Below are 21,899 nucleotides of genomic sequence, written 5' to 3'. Positions count from 1 at the left end.
AAGTGTCCATATGCTAGGCAGATGGAAAGATGTAGCAGGATCCTGACCATTCAAGCAAAAGGCAGAAGGAGTCATCCTTGTCAAGGTTGATTCTGGGAACCCCCAGCAACTGCACTTCTGGCTTATCAAGGACTAAATCTACACATTGTTGGATATTGTCATATCATTGCCCAATGATAGCAGTAATTCACAAGAGGATTAGCCTGTCCGCACAGCATAATCCAGTTATGCACAGTCTAACAATGGGGGATGCAGCCTACACTAGCAAGGTTGAGTTTAGCTCTCTCAGCAGTGCTATTTCTCCTTGCAGCTCCTCTCCTAGAGTTGGTGGAATTAGCAGTCTCTTTTCCTCTTTGAGTACAGCGGCAAGGGCTCCAAGGAAGCTAGGCCTGTTTACTGTGCCAGTAAATTGGTCCTCATCTGTACCTTCCCTGCCACCAACAAACAGCACAAGTATAACAGAACAATATGTAGATGCTCCCTCTTGTCAATAGGTCTGCTGAGTTGCCTGTCTTAATCATAGTAAACACCATCCATGCTTCATAATTCCCACAAGCATGGCACAAAGTAATATAATAAACTTCCAGCATTTGTATCTGCGCTGTTTACAGAATGAAATAGCTCAAACACAAACAGGCAACTTGATTATTCATTAAAATATGCATATTCTACCTTTTATCATGGCTCAATGCAGTTTATAGATCACAGATTAGAAATACACAGAATAAAATCCCAAATAAATAACCCCTAAAACAGGTGGTCAAATACTTTGGCCACCTCATGAGAAGGAAGGACTCCCTGGAGAAGAGCCCAATGCTGGGAGCGATTGAGGGCAAAAGAAGAAGGGGACGACAGAGAATGAGGTGGCTGGATGGAGTCACTGAAGCAGTAGGTGCAAACTTAAATGGACTTTGAGGAATGGTAGAGGACAGGAAGGCCTGGAGGATCATTGTCCATGGGGTCGCGATGGGTCGGACATGACTTCACACCTAACAACAACAGAACAGAGACCTGCAGTCAGCATCTGGTAAAGAGAATGAGCGTATTTAATTTTATTCGTTTAATCATTTTTATGCTGCTTCTTTTTCTTAAAAGAAAAAGCTATACATTACCAAAAGAAAAAAAATCAAATCTGGGCTTGCCGAGACCTGGTAGGTGATCTTCATAGGTGCCAGGCAGTGAGCACTAGGCCCTCAGCCAATAATCTCTTGCCCATCAAGGTTAAATGCTTTCGGAAAGAGGGGGAAAGTTAGACTTATGAACTCCAGTTCCTGTTAGCTTGCTGCAGTAAGACAGCTGGATCTTCTTCCTGAGTTGCTCCTCTGCTTTTATTGAATCCTAAAAATTCCCCACCTCCTCAGGGAGCCTCTTTACTGTGTAGAAGCTACAATAGAAAAGGCATGGCCAGCTTGGTGTAGTGGTTAAGAGTGCAGACTTCTAATCTGGTGAGCCAGGTTTAGTTCCTTGCTCATCCACATGGAGCCAGCTGGGTGACCCTGGTCTTACCACAGCACTGATAAAGGTGTTCTGACCAAGCAGTAATATCGGGGCTTTCTCAGCCTCACCTACCTCAACAGGGTGCCTGTTGTGGGGAGGGGAAAGGGAAGATGAATGTAAACTGCTTTGAGACTCCTGGCAGAGAAAATTGGCATATAACCAACTCTTCTTCTTCTCTAGTTGATGCCAGGTGGGCTACCCAGAGCACGAGGGCAACGAGCAGGAAACTGCAAGATTAGATCCCAATAGTCCTGCAGGGTTTCACTTTCCCTTGTCTTTTTTTAAACTCAATTTATAGACAACTTTTCACAAAGAGACTCAAGGTGGATTACAACTAAGAATAGTGCAACATGGAGCACCAGCAAAATAAGAGACGAAGATGAATACTGCATTATCACAATACTCTGTTGGATAGCATTCTGATCTGTTAAACTAGCATGACCAGAAAAATTCTGTTTGGATGCTGCGTGTACTGGGTAGGACAGAATGGGTGAAGAAGTGACCAAGGCCCTACATTTCTGTGGGCCTACTTCTTGTGTGGATTCTGGACTGATGGTTCAGTAGACATAAAATCCCCATTTTTAAAAACACATCTCCAGAATTAAACATGAGGCTAGTAGGTCAGAAGATATTGGTTATATTTCACATGCCCAACTAGGGATGCCAGTACCCCAGGTGTCACCCCTGATTTTACAGCTCATCTTCAGGTGATTGAGATCAGACTTCTCCTGCATACAAGGGCTGCTTTGGAGTGTGGACTCCATAATATTATACCCCGTTGAGGTTCCTCGCTGCCCCAAATCCCACCCACTCCCAGCTCCACACCCAAAGTATCCAGGTATTTCCCAACCCAAAGGAGCATCTCTATGTCAAAGGTATTTATATTGGTATCTCAGCTAATTCTTCAGGGGATTTAGAACAGCAGGGCTGGACAGCATGGTTTACTTGCTGGTTTCATAGAACTCTGTATGGGTAAATACTTATTTCCCATCAGCATCACATTTTAAATAAATCAGGCCTAATATTTTGGATTTAAGGGTTAGCGCTCTGGGTTTCATAGATTAGCGGCAAAAAGATTTTCAAAGGATTTCTGCCTTAAGCTTGAGAGTGGTTGTTTTTTGTTCTTCTCAAGCATAACTGTTGTTTTTCTTTTTACAGATATTTGGGTCTTATGCAACACATCCTTTCAAGTTTAGTGACCACTATTATGGCACAGGAGAAACTTTCCTGTACACATTTAACCCTGTTTTCAAGGTATGCTGCACAGAGATAACTTGGATGCTGTTGTACTTGCCTGAAAAATGAATGAGATTTGCAATTGAGATTTTTCAAAATAGTAATAAACAAGCAGAAGGACCCCTGAAAACTCATGGGGGAAGATGTTGTATTCATACACTTGGAGATTTTGTTGTAAGACAGGACAAATGGAAGCAGAAGTGGTAAGCCAGAAAGAAAAAGCACATCACAACATTATAATATTTTCTGATTCTTGTAACAGGTCCTTGGTAGCCCTTGTCAGAGTAGAAAGGCAGGTAGAACTTTTATGAAATAATGTTCTGGGTGGGGAAGAGCAGTTTATTTTAAATATATATATTTATCCTTCCTCCAACCTGATGAGAAGATACCAGTGCTTCTGGGCCAAGGGAAATATAGCGGTGGGGGAGGTTCAATAACAGGGAGGCAGCACCATATGTAGATCTAAGAGGGCCTTGATCGTGGAGTATTCACGGTCAGCAGCCTGGTAGAACAAGTCCTCGACGCTGTGTGACTATTTCACAAGGCACGGGGTTGACTTTGTGTGTATGACCGAGACCTGGACACGCTGAAAGATCTAGTGCTGTCTGGGTTCTTGGTCTTGCACCAACCTCGACTCGGGGGGGGGGGGGGGACAATCCTGGTCTGGAACATGGTAACCTGCAGGGGTCTCCTGGCTCCATCGATCCCAGGAGGTGGTATGTGTCAGCCTAGGATGAGAATCAGTCGAGAACGTGGGCATCTGGGTGGTGTACTGCTCACTCACTGCTCCCCCAAGATGGACTGCCAGGCCTGCTGGAGGCAGCAGCCACCTGGGTGTTGCAGTTCCCCCAGATTATTGATTCTGGGGTACTTCAAAGTCCATGCAGACTCAATGTCCCCAGGACATGGAATGCAGTTAGTGTCAGCCATGGCGATGCTAAGGTTCTCGCAGTTTGTTGCTGGTCCCACCCATCAGGCTGGCCATACCCTTGAGGTTAGACAGCTAGAGCAAGTGTGGCAGAAGACTCATGATGAAGCGGCAAGGACATCTCATTGCACGCTTATGGGGTGGCAGTGAAAGTGGCGAAGTGTGATTACCTCACTGTGGAAATCATGTCCACTAGCTCTCGCCCTGCACAATTATTTAGGGTACTTAGGGTCCCTTACCGCCCTCAAGGAAGGATGCCCAAATAGTAGTAAATTGCATTTATACTGTGAGGTTTTAGTGAGCTTTTTTGTGAATAAAGTCTTGGTGCTCCACTGCGAACTTGCTGCCAGGGTTGATAAAAAACGTGAACTGGAAGCTCTGTGGCCATCTAGGGGGATTAGGTTTGATGGCTTCAGGTGGCTCTCTTTATCTGAAGTGGACAAATTGCTGGGGTCAGTGGGGGCTACCACATGCCCCCTTGATCCCTGTCCGTCTTGGCTGCTTAAATTTGGTGACAGGTGGATTGGTGGTCCACTGAGGGAAATTATCAACCTCTCCCTTTTGTCAGGAGAGTTTCCTCAGAGGCTCAAGGTGGCAGTGGTTCGTCCCCTGCTGAAGAAACCATCTCTGGACCTGCGATGGTTTGTGTTCCTGGGTAAGGTAGTTGAAAGGGCCGTGGCGGACCAGCTCTTGGCTCTTTTGGATGAAACTTTGGCCTTGGATCCATACCAGTCTGGCTTCCATCCTGGCTATGGGGTGGAGACCATGCTGGTTGCTCTGATGGATGATCTCTGGCACCAATTGGACCAGGGTTGTTCAGCCATCCTCATGCTATTAATCCATCGGCTGCATTTGATGTGGTGGATCACAAGTTGTTGGTCTGCCACCTCGAGGACACAGGGATTCGGGAACAGCCTTGAAATGTTCTCCTTTCTGGAGAACAGGTCCCAGAGGGTGATAGTCGGGGAGGAGTTGTCAGCCCCCTTTGTACTCCCATGTGGTACCTCGGGGCGATACTCTCCCCTAAAATCTTTAACACCTACATGTGCCCTGTGACCCACTTGGTCTGGAGCTATGGGCTGGGTTGTCATCAGTATGTGGAAGACACCTAGCGCTATCTCCTGATGGATGGCCAGCCGGATCTCCCCCCAGAAACATTTGCCAGTTGTTTGTAAGCATTGGCTGGATGGATCAGTCACCTGAAACTCTACCCCTCCAAAACAGATGTGCTTTGCCTGGGGAGAAGGGGGCAGGACCAGGAAATACGCATTCACTGTCTGGATGGGGTGCAACTAACATCTGCACTGCGGGCCAGGAATTTGGGTGTGATTTTTGATGCCTCACTATCCATGGTAGCTCAGGTCACTAAGGTAGTCCATATGGTGTTTTCCCATCTATGCCAAGCACAGCTACTAGCACCCTACCTGTCTTCAGAACACCTGGCCACTGTGATCCATGTAGCGTTCACATCCAAATTAGACTTCTGTCATTCTCTATGCTGGCCTACCCTTGTCGTTGAGTCTGAAATTGCAACTGGTACAGAATGCAGCTGCTCAGATCATCACTGGATCATCTTGGAGGACCTATGTCCAGCCATTGCTGAGACAGCTGCATTGGTTGCCAGTTTGCTTCTCGATCAAGTTCTGAAGACTATTGGCTGGTGCTAATGCAGCAAGTCGCTGGCACGTTCTTGTTTTGACGACCATTGATGTCTGTATTTTTTGATGCTTTTATGGGGGTTTATGATGTTTTATGCTGTTTTATTGGATGTAAGCTGCCATGAGCCAGCTTGCTGGGAGTGGCGGTATATAAATATAATTAATAATAGTAACAATGAAGTATCTAAAGAACACTCCTTTTTTATATACAAAACATGTTCATCTTCAGTCTGTACAGTCCCACATTGGGATTGCACTTGCATGGGTCATCCACCAGAGCAGGGATCCTCAAACTTTTAAAACGGGGCCAGTTCACTGTCCCTCAGACCGTTGGACTATAGTTAAAAAAAAAAACTGAACCATTTCCTATGTATACTGCACATATCTTATTTTGAAGTTAAAAAACAAAACAAAATGGGAACAAATACAATATTTAAAATGAAGAACTAGTAAAGTTAAATCAACAAACTTGCCAGTATTTTAATGGGAACTATGGGCCTGCTTTTGACTAATGGGATGGTCAATGTCCAGTCCCATATTTGTCACTGCTAGTCGTAACAAGTGATGCAAGTGTGCATCAGTTAGGCTAGATCTGGTTGGAGATTTCAGAAGTTTCATTCTGGAAAAAGTCTGTTCACAGACATAAGTGCTGCCAAAGATGGTTCCCATTTTGAGTGCATAGTTCCTGAGATTTAATGTGAGTTCAGCCATACAAGCTTATAGCTGAACTCGCACTGCTCAGAGATCATAACAGTGTGAACCAGGGCTTACACAGCACACAGCATACAACATCATACACAACTGAATAGCAATCAGAATATAAATGCAGTTTGGTGTAGTGGTTAGGAGTGTGGACTTCTAATCTGGCATGCCAGGTTCAATTCTGCACTCCCCCACAAGAAGCCAGCTGGGTGACCTTGGGCTCAACACAGCACTGATAAAGCTGTTCTGACTGAGCAGTGATATCAGGGCTCTCTCAGCCTCACCCACCTCACAGGGTGCCTGTTGTGGGGAGAGGAAAGTGAAGGCGACTGTAAGCCACTTTGAGCCTCCTGCGGGTAGAGAAAAGCGGCATATAAGAACCAGCTCTTTTTCTCCTTCAGTAATATCAGGGCTCTCTCAGCCTCCCCTCCCTCACAGGGTGTCTGTTGTGGGGAAGGGAAGGGGATTGTAAGCCGCTTCAGACTCCTTCAGGTAGAGAAAAGCGGCATATAAGAGCCAACTCTTCTTCTTCTTCTACTGTCAATTAAATTGGGTTTCCTACTCCTTCGCAGTCTGCAGATGCAATAACACTGAGCACTGACCATTTGCATTTCCTCTGAGCACTGACAATTTGCATTATCATTGTGATGCCACCCACCTAGAAACCACTCCAACCAACTAACCAACTTCAAAAAAAGGCTCTCCTAATGTTAAAAAAATCCTAATTGTTTTAACGTGATTGGGGGGGGGGGTCTCTCTTTAGAGGAAGGCGGCAAAAAGAGCTTGGCAAAAAAGATCCGACGGGAAGGTGGGGAGGGGGGTAAAGATTAAAATCCTTGCAAGAGCAGAGTTTTTCTAGGGCACCCGCTGTGCGCTGCAGACCCTGTGCTGCCTTGCAAACCTCATTTTCCCGTTGCCACTCTAAGCTCAAGCCAATTTACCAACTTAAGAAAAAAGGCTCTCCTAACTTTAAAAAAGGCTCTCCTAACGTAAAAAAAAATCCTAGCTTGTTTTTAACCTCGATCAGGCAGCCGCTGGCTTTGCACAGGCACACTCGCGCCAGAGACTGTCCAATCACGCCAGATTGACCTCCAATCACACCAGAGACTGAGAGGAAGAATGAAGAGATGGACAAAAGGTGGGAAGTCAGAGTGCAGCTCAAATTTCACACATGTGCACTGCAGGGAGTCGCCTGCTAAGTGACAGGCAGCTGGAGGGAAAAACACCCGGCGGGCCGGATAAAAATCGTCCGCGGGCCGGATTTCGCCCGCGGGCCGTAGTTTGAGGACCCCTGCACCAGAGGCTCTTACAGTTACTCTAGTATTTCTTTAACAATCCAAGGGGAGTCCCTTCCCTGCAGGCCTCATTAGAGGCCATCTTCCTCCTAATGGTCATGTGTTCTGCAGGGAGGAGCACGCTTTCCCTTAGTACTTCCTTCACAGCCACATTGTGGAGACATTTTCTCTTCAGCTCTGGTTGTCATGGATTATATTTGCTTCCTGGAATCTCAACGCTCTTTGGGAAATGTTATTTATTTTATTTATTTATTTATCATACTTATATACCGCCCTTCCCGGAGGCTCAGGATGCTCAAATGCTCCCCGGAGGCTCAAATGTTGCAGAAGGCTTTTAAAAAAAATGTATCCAGTGCAGTACAAAAATGACCTGTTCAGATGAACAGCTTCTCTGCCCTTTCTGCTTGGGTGAGACCCATAATACAGCCATATACAAGATTTGCCTCCAGGTTAGCCAAAAGCCTGCTCAGATCTATCGGCACGTTTACAGGCAAACCTATAGGAGAAAGATTCAAGTGGGTAGTCGTGTTGGTCTGAAGCAGCGGAACAATTTTTTAGTCCAGTACCACCTTTAAGAACAACAAAGTTTTATTTATGCGCACACCATTTATGCAGACACCATTTGAATAAAATTTCATCGGTCTTAAAGGTACTGCTGGACTCAAAATCTGTTATAGGAGAAAGCTCTCTCTTGCTCTAATAGGCCAGGATCTGCCATGGCCGAGCACAGTCAATCCTTGCATTCAAAATCACGGGTTAGAACCCACCAACTTGCAAGGTCACAATCGAGTGTCTCGGTTCTGGGGGCAGAAGCAAAGTGTCAGGTCCAATCGCCTGCCCATTTAACTGAATGCTGTGTGTCAGAATTCCCACTTAGGAAAGCCTATTCCAAATCCAAATATAAGAAGAAGCATCATTCCAGTTTCAAGATGCTCCAGAAATTGATTAACTCTTTGGTTCCAGTTAAACTGTCCTTTGTTCAAATTGAATGGAGGGAAGTCTCATTACAAACACCTTCTCCACGTACCTCCCCAGCTCATGTCTTACAATGGCAGAGCATCCTTAATCTCCTCCATTGGACAAAGGAGTCCATATTCTTCACAGCCATTCTTAATTACCAGAGGGTCAAACCTGATGTTATTTGGAGTGACTAACATGACCCCCTCCACCATGCCCTTGAAATAAAGGCGATCATTTAGCACAATCAGATCATTATCACATGCTCATAGAATACTTTTATGACTGTCACCCAGCTCTTAAATACTTCCCTGAAATTTTTATTGTCCCCTTCCCTCTCTCAAACATTTAAGCTATTTATCACTGTGGTGACCCTCAGAGAATTGCTGTTTTCCTTTTTTTAGACCTCAAGAATGAGGCAATTGGCACTACCAGAACTGAGGCATCCCTTTTCATGGAATTGTGGCACTGCAGATCCACCAGTTTGGTACCTGCCTGCAATCTTGCCACCTCAATATGGGATATTTGGATTTTGTGTAAGAACAGGTTCGGGGGCTAAGTCCCCTTTCGGTGTAAGCTCAGACTTACCATTGGACCCTTCCTCTGATTAAACTATAGAGGAACCTGATCCAGTGTCATGTAATGAAGTTCTGAAGCCCTAAACAAAAAATAAGATGTAAATGGCTATATCATTGGAAATAGAAGTGACCTCCAGCAACCCAAGACCTCAAGCATAGAGCCTGCCTAAGATCTTGTCTTGAGGTCTTGGGTTGCTGGAGGTCACTTCTATTTCCAATGATATAGCCATGGTACCTTATATAGAGCTTTTGCCGGAAGATGAGAAGCCTCTGGTTAAACTTCTCTAAGTGAAAGCACTGAGCAGGCCAGGCTTCTGGAGCTTCAGTGCATAGGCGGCGTTAGCAGTGTTCTGGAGAAGCACTTCTTTGGGGGACATACGCTCCTTTCTCCAGGACCGGACCCAGAGGGTAGCAGTGGGAGATGAGCTCTCGCGCCCCTACAGACTTCCTTGTGGAGTCCCACAGGGCGCGGTCCTCTCTCCCACATTGTTCAACGTTTTTATGCGCCCTCTGGCCCAGCTGGTGCGGAGTTTTGGGCTGGGTTGCCACCAGTACACTGATGACACCCAGCTCTATCTCCTCATGGACGGCTGCCCGGACTCTCCCTCGGAACCATTTGCCAGATGTTTGGAAGCGGTGACAGAATGGTTCGAGCAGAGTCGCCTGAAACTCAACCCCTCCAAGACGGAGGTCCTGTGGTTGGGACGTAGGGGCGGGAACAGGAAGCGCGTTTACCCACCCTGGGAGGGACGCACCTTACCATCGCGTCCCAGGCCAGGAATTTGGGTGTGATCATTGACGCCTCCCTGACCTTGGAGGCGCAGGTCAAAAGAGTAGCGGGCCAGGCATTTTTCCAGCTTCGCCAGGCCCGACTACTAGCGCCCTACCTGTCCCCCGAACACCTAGCCACAGTGATCCATACAACGGTCACCTCCAGAATAGATTTCTGTAACTCGCTCTACGCAGGCCTTCCCTTGTCCTTGGTCCGGAAACTCCAGCTAGTGCAAAACGCAGCTGCCAGGGTCCTCACTGGTACACCTTGGAGGGCCCACATTCAGCCAGTGCTGAGGCAGCTGCACTGGTTGCCAATTGCTGCCCGGATCCGGTTCAAGGTTTTGGTTTTAACCTTCAAGGCTTTACGCGAGTTGGGACCCACATACCTGAGGGACCGCCTATCGCCCTATGCCCCCCGCAGAGCCTTACGTTCTGCGGGAGAAAATCTGCTGGTTGTTCCCGGCCCCAGGGAAGCACGCTTGGCCTCGACCAGGGCCAGGGCCTTTTCGGTCCTGGCCCCTACCTGGTGGAATGAGCTCCCGGGAGAGCTGCGGGCCCTGCGAGATCTTCCATCATTCCACAGGGCCTGCAAGATGGAGCTCTTCCGCCAGGTTTACGGTTGAGGACGAGGCTAACATCTATGCCCCCCCCCCAGGGACCCGGGTCCCGGGATTGAGATTGGGGATTAGTACCATCAGTATCCCCTCTCCACCTGCTTGTAGTAGGAGGGGGAGGTTGATTAGCCTATCTTGCCAGGTTAGCTTGCTAACCGATAATGTTATATTGTAATTGTTGCTGAGGGTTTTTAATGGATTTTATTGAAGGTTTTTAAAATGTTGTAACCCGCCATGAGCTGTAAGGGAGTGGCGGGCAATAAATCGAAAGATAATAATAATAATAATAATAATAATAATAATAATCTGCCAAGTAGTGATCTGGTCATCATCAGACACCTTTGTTAAGAACTATTCTGTGAATGTGAGAAGGAATTGAGCAATTAGCAGAGCTATACTGCACTCCGTGTTCCATTGAAACTCACTCCACCTACAAGATAAGGAGCTCTGTAGTCTCACAATGTGAGATTGCATAGAAGACTGAAGATGAAAACAGTGTTGCATTTACCTGTTACTGTTGTTCATTGAAGTGGCTTCTGTGCAGGCATGCCTTCCCTCCCTCCTACCCCACTGTGAGTACATAGGATGTAGTTATATTCATTACACTTGTGGCAGCTCAGGAGGACTGAGGGAAAGAGGGGCTCCTCCCTGCAGAATACATAACAGTTATGTAGGAAGATAGCCTCTAATGAGCTCTGCAGGGGAGGGGCTGTCCTTTGAATATTAAATACTAGGGGAGTGGCTGGCCTAGGCAAGCATAGTCCCAATGTCTGCCTGCACAGAGGCCATTTTAATGAACAGCAGTTACAGGTAAGTGCAACACTATTTTGTTTTCACAGTTTTCCCTCTCTGCATGAGTAGAAAGTGTTAATTTCTGTGGTTTTTCCTTTCAAGTTGCTGCCCTCTGCACCATGCTGTTCCTAAGGGCCCCTATTACAGCTGCCTTTTTTCTGGATTGATTGTCCATTATTGCATTAGATTTTATAGAGGCAGCTTAGACTCTTGGAACCACCAAATACCCCTTAATAGTTTCTGTCAACTTGTAGAGATTATTAAAATGCTGCCCCAGGTCAGCTAGTTATTCTCCAAATTATCTACATTCATGCGTGAGATAGTCTTTTCATCACTTTTCTCCCCTCGGTTGAGTTAAGTCAATTCAAGGAAAGTTATCCTGAGTCTTTCAGAATCAAAGAATAAGACTTTATTTTACACACAGTGTCACGTACAAATAAGCTAATGAGAAGATCTAAGAGAAGAGCAGGGACAATCAACTTGAGTTTATGATCTGCATATTTTGGTAATTCTTGAATAATTCCAATCTTTGACCACTATAACATATAAGTATAACGTCTCCCCATTTCTCTCAAAACAAGTCTGGATGGGAATTTGGCAAAAGAATGACAAAAGCTTTCTACTTGCCACCCCATATTTCAAGGAAATGCAGTACATTTTGGCCTGTCCAGAAAAGGGAGAATTTTTTTCAATTTTTTTTTCAAAGGAGCAATAGCTGTGTATTGATTACTTAAGTGTTTTGCTCTTCTGCAGATGAGCATATTTTGTACCAAACCGGGGTGGAGTTCTGTAAAAGTCACAGCTCACGGAGAAAGTTCTGGGGAGCAAGGAAGTCTAATAAAGTAATTATGAATAGCTCTGGTTTTTATTACATACTAGTAGCTTAAGCCCTTTGTAGGCAGAAATACAACGGGCGCTAGAACTCCCGTCCCCTCCCCCACCCACCCACCCACCCACCCGAGGCTCTCTGGAGCCTTCTGCCGGCGGGCGGAGCGGGCTCGCAGCGTCTATGACGCTGCGAGGCCGCTCCGGCCGGCGGCAGAAGGCTTCCCGTCCCCCCCCCACCCACCCACCCACCCGAGGCTCTCTGGAGCCTTCTGCCAGCCGGCGGAGCAGCCTCACAGCGTCTACGACGCTGCAAGGCCGCTCCGCCGGCCGAGAGAAGGCTTCCCGGCCCACCCCCCAGGCGAGGCTCTCACCAGCCGCCCCGCCATTTTCCGAGCGAGTGAAGCAGGCAATGGGGAGCCGCGCTTTGCGCGGCTCCCCATTGTCTGCTTGGGGCGGGATTGACACTCGGAGGGGCCAATCAGGAGCCGCTTCGTGGCTCCTGATTGGCCCCCCCGAGTTTTTATCCCGGACCGGTCCTGCCCTAACTCCTCCCCACTACCCCTTACTCTTTTATTCAGTCCGTGGCGCCACGGGCTGTGTACAGATTATATTTTTTCTATTCATTATTTGTTGGAAGCCACCTGCGTGACATGTTGGAGAGGCAATGTGCAGACTTTTAAAACAAATACTGGAGGAACTGGGAAGCAAGCAAGCTGTTTGTCATGTTGTGGGCTGAAGCCAACAAACTCTGTTTTCATACTGTGTCTATATCTTTCTTATTAGAAGCTGTAAGTTTCTTATTGAAGCTGTACTTTGTTTCCTTAGGTTTTTAAGTGGAGTGGAGAAAACACCTATTTTATCAATGGAGATGTAACCTCATTAGAACTTGGAGGGGGAGAGTAAGTTATTAAATTCTAGTCATGTATTTATTAAATAAATTGCATGGGCAACTGGAACTCCTTAAGACTTTTTTCAAGCAGCCATTCACCCTCATGGTAGTGTTGTTTGTTTTTATATGGCCTTATACCTCCAGCCATTTTAACAAAAGCTTAGCTGTATGTTGATTTGGATATGAATGCACATATAGCTGCTTTGGCAAAAAATAATGCTTTCATTTAAAGAGAAACCAAAAAGGAATTAATTTTATTTTCCATAACATTTGCAGCCCACTTTGGTGCTTGGATATCTGTGAATAAGGAATGCTGTTTTACACAGATATATTTTTAGGGTGCTGTCAGTGAACATCTGCTATGGTTAAAAATTAACAGAAACAAGTCAGCCTGAATTACAGGCTTTTACATTCTGTTTATTATTTCGGTGGAGAAAAGTTAAACATGTTTAACTTTTCCATTAAAATAAATGGAATTGGAATGTTTAACTTTTGCTGGGTCATGCCCAGTATTTTGCTGGATCGTGCTTCCCTTGGCTGTCTTGCAGGCATTCATTCAATGGCTTCAGGCAGCTCTTTAACCAAAGTGGACAAGTTGCTGAGCTCAATGAGGGCAGCCCCTTGTCCTTCAAACCCCTGTCCTTCTTGGCTCAAGATGAGCAACAAGAGGGTAGGTGGCCTGCTCCAGGAAATAGGAAACCTGTCATTGACAACAGGTGAGTTTCCGGAAATGTGGAAGGAGGCAGCAGTCTGTCCCCTGCTAAAAGAACCCGCTCTGGACCCTCAGGACCCCAGCAATTAGTTATGCACTTGATGCTCCTGAGAAAGGTGATCTAATGGGCTGCAGTGGACCAGCTCTTGGCATACTTGGAAGAAATGTTGGCCCTTGACTCTTAGTGGTCTGGCTTCTGACCTGGCCATGGAGTGGAAATGGTGCTGGTTACCTTGATGGAAGATCTCCAGCACCAGCTGGATCAGGGTGGGTCCATTGCTCGGTCTGTCAGCAGCGTTCAACAATGTAGATCATGAGCTCCTTGCTCACTGCCTTACCAGTGCTGAAATCCAGGGGACAGCCCTTCAGTGGCTGATCTCTTTCCTCCAAATCAGATACATGGGAGGTAGGGATGGGAGAGGACTGATCATGGGAATTCCAACTCCCCTGTGGCATGGTCCTCTCCTGCACATTATTCAACAACTCACTCTACACAGGCCTGCCCTTGTCCCTGATTTGAAAACTGCAACTGGTACAGAATGTAGCTGCTAGGGTTCTCACCAGTACACTGTGGAGAGCCCATATTCAGCCAGTGCTGAGGCAGCTGCATTGGCTGCTAGCTGAATTCTGAATCTGGTTCAAGGTACTGATTTTTTACCTCAGGACAGAGCTCTTCCACCAGGTGTATGGTTGAGGCTGGGCACGTCTTGGGGCTCCCCTCGCAAAACTGCAGCACCCCTTTGGCAAATTAAACCATCTGAGCTAAAGAAGTATTTGGCTGTTGCTGCCTATTAATGGGTTTTTATTGTGTATTTTATAATGTTTTCACTGGTTTGAAGTATATTTTACTGGATAGGGAGTGGCAGCATATAAATTCAAAGAAATATAAATATTTGAAGGCTATAACTGAACAAATTACATGTTCGGCTAACTGTCTTTTTTCTTTCAGTGGCAGGTTTGGTTTATGGCTAGATGCTGATTTGTATCATGGTCGAAGCAACTGTTGTAGTACATTTAATAATGACATCTTATCTAAAAAAGAAGACTTTGTTGTCCAGGATGTAGAAGTATGGACATTTGAGTGAAGTACTTGATGCCTTAAAAAGCCTATGGCTCTGAATGTTGAGAATTGGAATGTAGGCTGCCTGATACATTTCACCTCCCCTTGAAAACAGATGGCAAACAAGGATTACAGCAACAACAAAGACCTAGCTAAATGCTTATTCCAGCTCTGCTGTTGCTCCTACAATAAAGATACAATATGCTTCTGGAAAGCATTTATGTCACGTGTTTAAAGCCGTCTCTTTTTTTCCCATATCTGTGAAAAAAAACATGGAACTGTATAGTACATTCCACTTGTATTTTTAGTCAGATAAGTGAAAACCAAAAAGAGGGAATTGTTCATTACCAAATTCTATGACATAAAGTGATGTTTTCCATGATAAAGTAGTAATTTGAACATATATACCTGGCACTTAAAGGGAACATTTTTAATATATATATATTATTTGTATAGGCCATTTTTTTCTGAAATGCAGTAGGCAGGTTATTTTTGTTTTAATATTACAAGTCTCAGAATTGGCTAGAAAGGTTAAATGTGACATATGTCTTAAGTGGCAATGATGAATAGTTTTGGTTTCCTTGTTTTTATATTTTGCTAGTTCTTTTTTTTAATTTTGTAAATAAAATATTTTTGTTGATTTACCCTAATTGTTTTAGGGAAGGGAGGGGAAGAATACTGAGTGCATAATTCTGGATTATTGGTAATATATCTTGTCAAATATACATTTGGTTGTGTTGATATGATATTATGAAAGTAAATTTTTCATTCATTATCAAAGGCAACAAAACCAACCCCATTGACAGAGGTTGTTCTCAGAAATACGTTGTCATGGGACACAAAATAAATATGCCTCAATGTATTGCCTAAAATTTTGTTAAAGAAAAATGTTATAATGCCACATTCAACTTGCTTAATCACTTTTTTAGAAGAATGTTCTCTTTTCCGAATAACATTTGGATCCAGTGTCTGACTTCCTATAACAATTATTCTTTTTCTGTTTTTTTTTAATGACATTCATACTGTGTCCATGCATACTTGAATACTACAGTCTTGTAATCATTAATTTCTTAGAAGGGCAATTGATTACAGTAATAATAACCCACTTTGCATGTATTCTACCTTGTGTGCATTTGTTGAAGGAGAACACTGGATATGAATTGACTTTGTTGAATGCTGTAAAAAAATTAAGGAACTTCACTTTAATTTAAATAAGAGTTTTGGTTACTTGCCTGTCAAATGAAATCCAGTTATAAAAGCAATTTAAAAGATGATGCTATTAATGCCTGAAATGCTTATGATATTACCTTGATATTTTTTTTGAAAAGGTGAGACAAGGGCCCAGACATCAAGTTAACTTGAGAGGACATTTTTTAAATTATAATTTTGCTTCAGTATTCCAAAATTACACTGAATGTGACATAACTTTCCCAACTAAGGCTGCAGCTCATTTCCATTCAAACAAAGTTGCTTCCAACTAATATAGATAAAGCTACACTATAATAATAACGGATCTGTTTTTTTTAAAATAAAGATTTGACCAACTGAGGAATTGATGTGTTTATATTCTCTGTATGCTATATGAACTGTACAGCTGGGCCCAGTTTACGAAGACTATATGTGAAAACATCCTTTTGTTGTTCTTTAGTTTTTTATCAGCAGAAATAAGAGAACAAGTAGTTCTTCTTTGAAAGCATCATTGTCTCTTTGCACACAAGGTTCTTTGTACTGACTGATCTCTATATTACATATAATCTGCGAAGTTGTTTTTCACATGATTTTTTTACACATACAGTTAACAGTGGCATGTATGAACACTCCCATGCTGTGAGAATATGTAGCAGGTGGGGCTTGCTGCAAAATGTACATGTTAGAAAATAGAAGTGCATGCATCCGTCATATCTGAATGCACACAGCAAGTTATACATATAGTTTCCTACAAGAATTAGTATGCTTGTAGACAGTTTAACATGTGAGAAACAATACTAGGTGAATTTAACACATGGCATCTATGCTTTAATAATTTTTCCCTCTGAGAGTTCGGACCATTGCTGATATTACAGAGATTGTCACTGTAATATATGAGCCACTATTAGAGTAACATTTTGGAGACATACCAGAGACTTCTTAAAATGTAATTTTGCCGATGAAAGACATTCACTAACTGAAAAAAGATTTTCAGATATTTGACATATTTCACTGTTGTTACATGCAGTTTATTCCATTATATACTTGTCAGAGAAATGTTTGTGTTCTGTATTCAAACAGTGTTGTCCTACTAAAATTGTGACTCTTCAAACCTATGGATATTTAATATATGTAATGCAGTACTATTGCTATTGCAATATTTTCAATAAAGAAATTTATGCATTCATATGTTTAATTTGATGTTTTTCTCCCACTAATGAAAGATAATAAATTCCAGGAAAACTAAAATCAGATGTGGCTTGTGGTTGTGTCTGATCAACAACATTGGTTTATTTCTGAGGAACTCTGTGGAATTGTCACATTCCAACTGGACATGTACCTGGCTACTTTAATCTTGCCTCCTATGTTCCTATCTTTCCCACTTTTGAGGAACTGATTAGAAAAAGACATTGTGGAGTCCCATATTGCTTATTTATTTATTATTATTACAGTGGGTTCTGTTTTTCTATTAAGTGCTTTCCAATGGGTCCCTCTTAGAACCTGTGCAGCTGCATTCTGGACCAGATAAAGCTTCTGAAGCAGCCTGAAATGTAGCCCTGTGTAGAGCAAGTTGCAGAAGTCTAGAGGTGACTTGCATGGAACACAGTGGCTAGGTTGGATGTTGACAGATAAGGTGCCAGTTGCTACACCTGGTGGAGATGGAAAAAAGTAACACAAAGGGAAGCAACAACCCAACTTGGAAAACAGGCTAGAACCAAAACGGTTAGGGAAAACATATTTGACTTGTTATGACTGTTTCTGGTCCTGCAAGGTTTTCATATTGGCAGAATCCTCAGCCAGCAAATATTTCTTATTCCTCCTCTGGGTATTAGAATCATAGAATAGAGCTGGATGGGACCTCCTGGGTCATCTAGTCCAGTGGTCCCCAACATTTTTATCACCAGGGACCAGTCAACGCTTGACAATTTTACTGAGGCTCGGGGGGGGGGTAGTCTTTTGCCGAGGGATGTTGCCGCCTGAGCCCCTGTTCCACTTGCTTTTCCGCTGGCACCCCTGACTTCCCACGACCCGCTGGGGGACGCTGCCAGCAGCAGCTGTGCAGTGCCAAGCCATGGCGGCTGCCGGAGAGCACCAAAGGTTAGCTGGCAGCAGAGTGGCAGGGCAGCCCCCGAGGCAGCAACCGGGGAGGAGGATGAGGAGGAGCCGTGGCCCGGTACCGGCTGATCCACGGACCAGTCATCTTCATGTGCCATACTGCACTGCAGGCCTGGAGGCATGGGTTCAGATGACACCCAGCTCTATCTGCTAATGATTGGCCTGCTGGATACACCCCCAGATTCATTGGCCAAGTTTCTGGAATCTATGCCTTTGTAATGATGTCTACATCTCTGAATAAAGGAACTTGCTTTTAAAGTTTTCCTGTTCATACCAACGAGCACTCTTACACGTGAGGACTAACAACAGGAGCAGTGTTGACTTGCCTCTGTCCAGCTGTCTCTGGAGTTCATCTGCTAGGGTGACCTGTTTCCACCACATGGCCAGTCTGAAAGCCAGCCAGGAATGGATCCAGGACAGATGCTTTATCAAGGTATGCTTGTAGATAATCTGCAGCTGCCCATTCAACCACCTTCCCCAGAAACACTAGATTCAAGACAGGGTGGTAGCTGGCAGAGTCCCATGTGTTAAGCAATGCTTTCTTCAGTAGAAGCCAAACCGCTGCTTCCCTTAGGCTCCCTGGGAATGTCCCTGAGGACAGGGACAAGTTTATAATCTCCTGGATAAATAATTTCTTTTAGCTGACAATAAAAGTTTTTGCACATTCTTCCTTGATAATATTTCTGGTTTTCATCCATAGTTCTTCATTTCCTTGTTCACTTCAAGTTAGTAATGCAAATCTGTTCTTTGCATGGTCTTCAAGCACTTTAAGAGTTTTGTTTAGATTGTATTTTGGCACTATGAATGTCTTGGTGTTTTTCTTCAGCCTTATTCTGATTGTCAGGATTAAGAATTCATGGGTTGTACCATAATCAGCTACTGGCCTTACTTTAGTAGAGAGAACAGAGCTTGTCCACCTTCTTCCAATTTTGTTATCTATTAGATTTCTATATTCGCCATCTAGTGATATCCTCATATGCAATCATCTGTTCAGTTGGGCTGAAGTGTGTTTGCAATGAATGAACTGCTGCCTTCACAGGATTCTATGAGTCATTCTGCTTCTTTTTGTGCTCCTCACCCAACTCTTCCAACAATATTTGATTCTTTGTTTACTACTTTTGATTTCTAGTTACCTATGATTATCAGTACATCATGTTTAGGCATGTGATCTATTTTCCCCTGGACACTTGCATAAAAGCTTTCAGTTTCTTCCTCATCAGCATCTGTAGTTGGGGCATAAACTTGAATGATGGTTATGTTGACAGAGCCAGCTGTCTGGTCTGTTGCTTACTTATTTATTATTAAATTTATAGACTGCTCCTATCAGACCTGCAATCCTGCTAACATTTAATAAATACAATAATTTTAAAAGTTAAAAAATCAGCCAAATAATAGGTTTTGCTCATTGAGCAAGGTCCCTTTGGGGCTGATTCCCTTTGCTGTTGCTGCTGGGAGGTGGGGAGCTGTGGCCTTCTGAACTGTAAGGCTCCTCTTAGGCAGGACATAAACCTTTGATACAAGGTGAGGAGCAAGATCAGGCTTGAGGACCCTACATCATTCTAGATACCATTAAACCACTAACCTGTTATGAAAGTAGAAAGCCAGCAGGGGCGAGGGAGCTATCCAGTGCTTTGTAGAGAATGCTACATTTATGAATATATACTCACTGGGTGCAAATCATGGGAGTGTATTCATTGCATGGAGCTTATGCCCTTGAGGCTATGGTTGCCAACCTGAAGAAGCTAAATCAGAAAGAGATGGGATTGGGGAAGAGACCAGTCCCACTCCACTGATGACAGGAGAAGAAGGGTTTTATAGCCCACTTTTTATTACCTGAAAGCATCCTGTGTGAGGCTGAGAGAGCTCTGAGAGAACTGACTGGCCCAAGGTCACACAGCTGGCTGCATATGGAGTCGGATATCAGAAGAAAGTAAAAGGATCTACACAGATCCTCATGGACCCTCCACTTTTAAAAAGTGAACCCCAACAAATCCAGTATCAAATCACATGTGGAAGTAGGACTATGGACTGGACCATTTAAAAAATTGATTCAAAACTTTTTGGTGCTGCATCAGCACAAAAATAAGGATCCAATGCATGGATTCTCATGAATTCATATTATTTCTACATTGAAACACTTTCATACAGTAAACCAGGTCTTTGACTTAGCCTATAGGCAGCACCACAAAAATCACACATCCACTGTGTCATGGGATCAAAATGACACAAAACTATAGTTGAAACAGATTGATCCTCATGATATTCGCACTAGATCCCAAATTCACCAATATCCATAGCCATAGCATACACCACAAAAATCACAGATCCACGCCTTCATACCAGAGCAAAAACATGGTTCCAAAGTAAGGATCCTGATGTATCCTCATGGTTTTTCCAAGTCACCCCAAATTCACCATGAAATCACATCTTTAACCGCTCCTGCGGAGTGGAATAAATAAAAGAGTAAGCCCTAAGGGGGAGGAGAAAGGGCGGTCTCTGTCTGAGATAAAAACTCGGAGCTGCGAAGTGGCTCCTGATTGGGCCCTCCGAGTGTCACTCAAGGGCCAAGCGGCCAACGGGGAGCCGCGCAAAGTCCGGCTCCCCATTGGCCACTTGGCCCAGCCGGGGACTCATCGCACACAAGGAGAAGCAGACTTCCCCGACGGTGAGTACTCCCACTGGCTTCCCCGCGCCCAGGGATAAACACACACAACCCCCCTGGCTGCCCCCCCCATTGTGCCGCCGCTGCTTCCCCGCCCCCACAGACATGCGCGCACACACACACCAGCCAAACCTCCCTGGCCGCCCCCCCACACGATCGCACCGCAGCCGCTTCCCTGCCCCCACAGAGACACACACACACAAAATCCCCCTGGCCGCCCCTCCCGTTGTGCCGCCGCTGCTTCCCGCCCCCACAGACACGCACACACACACCAGCCAACCCCCCCTGGCCACCCCCCCGCACGATCACACTGCAGCCACTTTCCCACCCCCACAGACACCCACACCCACCCACCAACCACGCTCTCCCACCCCTTCCTCCACCCCACACATCCACGCACACACTCCTCTCTACCCCCCTCTTTTCCCGCCACCTCCCCCTCCCGATTCACCCCCCCCGTGATTCCTCCCCCACCCTTCACACACCCCTGTCCCCTCCCATTTTACCTACCTCTCTGCCTGCCTTCCTTTCTTCTAACTTCCTCTATTTCTCCATCTCCTTCCTGTCTCTCTGTCTCTCCCTCTCACTTGCTTCTTGTCTTTCTCCTTTACTTCCTTTCTTTCTCCCTTCTACCCAACCTTTCAACCACCCCTTGCCCTTCTTTCTCCCTCCCATACCTCCTTTCCACTTCTTCCTTCTTTGCCTACAGTCTGCCTCCCCATTCTCTAGTGCCCGCTGTCTTTCTTCTACAGCGGGCTTAATTTCTAGTATCATATAAATGGCCACTGCTTACACTGCAAAAATAGCAGATTCACGACTGTGGTGACATCACAGGATAAAAACACAATTCTAAAGCATGGCTCCCAATGGATCCTCAAATATCCCTTGCCACAACATGCACCACAAAAATCATGGATCCGCAATCTTTTTTCTGCCCTGGCCTTTGGGGTAAACACTGACATCCAGCGCAGCCCACCACATTGTGGGACTCACCCAAAAACATCAAGCAAACTGAATGTTCATCATCCCTCAACCAACAGCCAGGCAAATAGAATGGTGTGGGCCATGAAAAAGTCACTTAAGAGGCTTGTCTGTGGAGACTGGCACCAGCAACTCCAAGAGTTCCTTGGCCACCAACATGCCACTCAATTGTCTGCTACAGGTTGCAGCTCCGCAGGGCTACTAATTAACTGGCACCTCACCACCATGCTGGTCCACCTCAACTAGTACTTGACTTCACTTAGAGATCCCAGGCAGGAGAGGACAACAGCTCCAAGATCCTTTACACCGGAGGCCTGATGTATGTGCGGAACTATTCCAGCAATTCTCCCTGGGTCCCCGCCCTTTTGTTAAAGGAGAAGCCCACAGATTTAACACTCTACATTAAAATATGGTATCCAGTAAGATGGTTTTA

The 21,899-nt window shown here is 44.9% G+C and overlaps 1 protein-coding gene and 1 long non-coding RNA gene across 4 annotated transcripts in view; one reads left to right on the top strand and one right to left on the bottom strand.

Moving 5' to 3' along the window:
- NCOA7 (nuclear receptor coactivator 7) overlaps window positions 1–16,894 on the top strand; it is a 104,216-nt gene extending 87,322 nt beyond the window's left edge. For all 3 annotated transcript variants that reach the window (XM_077300201.1, XM_077300194.1, XM_077300208.1), the window contains 3 exons: window positions 2,656–2,751; window positions 12,685–12,758; window positions 14,410–16,894. In XM_077300201.1, the coding sequence (XP_077156316.1) occupies window positions 2,656–2,751; window positions 12,685–12,758; window positions 14,410–14,545 (306 nt within the window). In that variant the 3' untranslated portion in view covers window positions 14,546–16,894. The remainder of the gene's footprint in view (window positions 1–2,655; window positions 2,752–12,684; window positions 12,759–14,409) is intronic.
- Window positions 766–21,130, bottom strand: LOC143819089 (uncharacterized). The gene is made up of 3 exons (XR_013224782.1): window positions 20,996–21,130; window positions 20,164–20,262; window positions 766–989 (listed from the first exon to the last, which is right to left on the bottom strand). It is a non-coding gene; the product is annotated as an uncharacterized LOC143819089 (long non-coding RNA).
- Window positions 21,131–21,899: the final 769 nt, after the last annotated feature.

This window comes from Paroedura picta, chromosome 1 (assembly GCF_049243985.1).
Source record: "Paroedura picta isolate Pp20150507F chromosome 1, Ppicta_v3.0, whole genome shotgun sequence".
Classification (NCBI taxonomy): domain Eukaryota; kingdom Metazoa; phylum Chordata; class Lepidosauria; order Squamata; family Gekkonidae; genus Paroedura; species Paroedura picta.
Note: the sequence above shows the minus strand (reverse complement) of the source record. Positions and strands in the feature narration are given on the sequence as shown.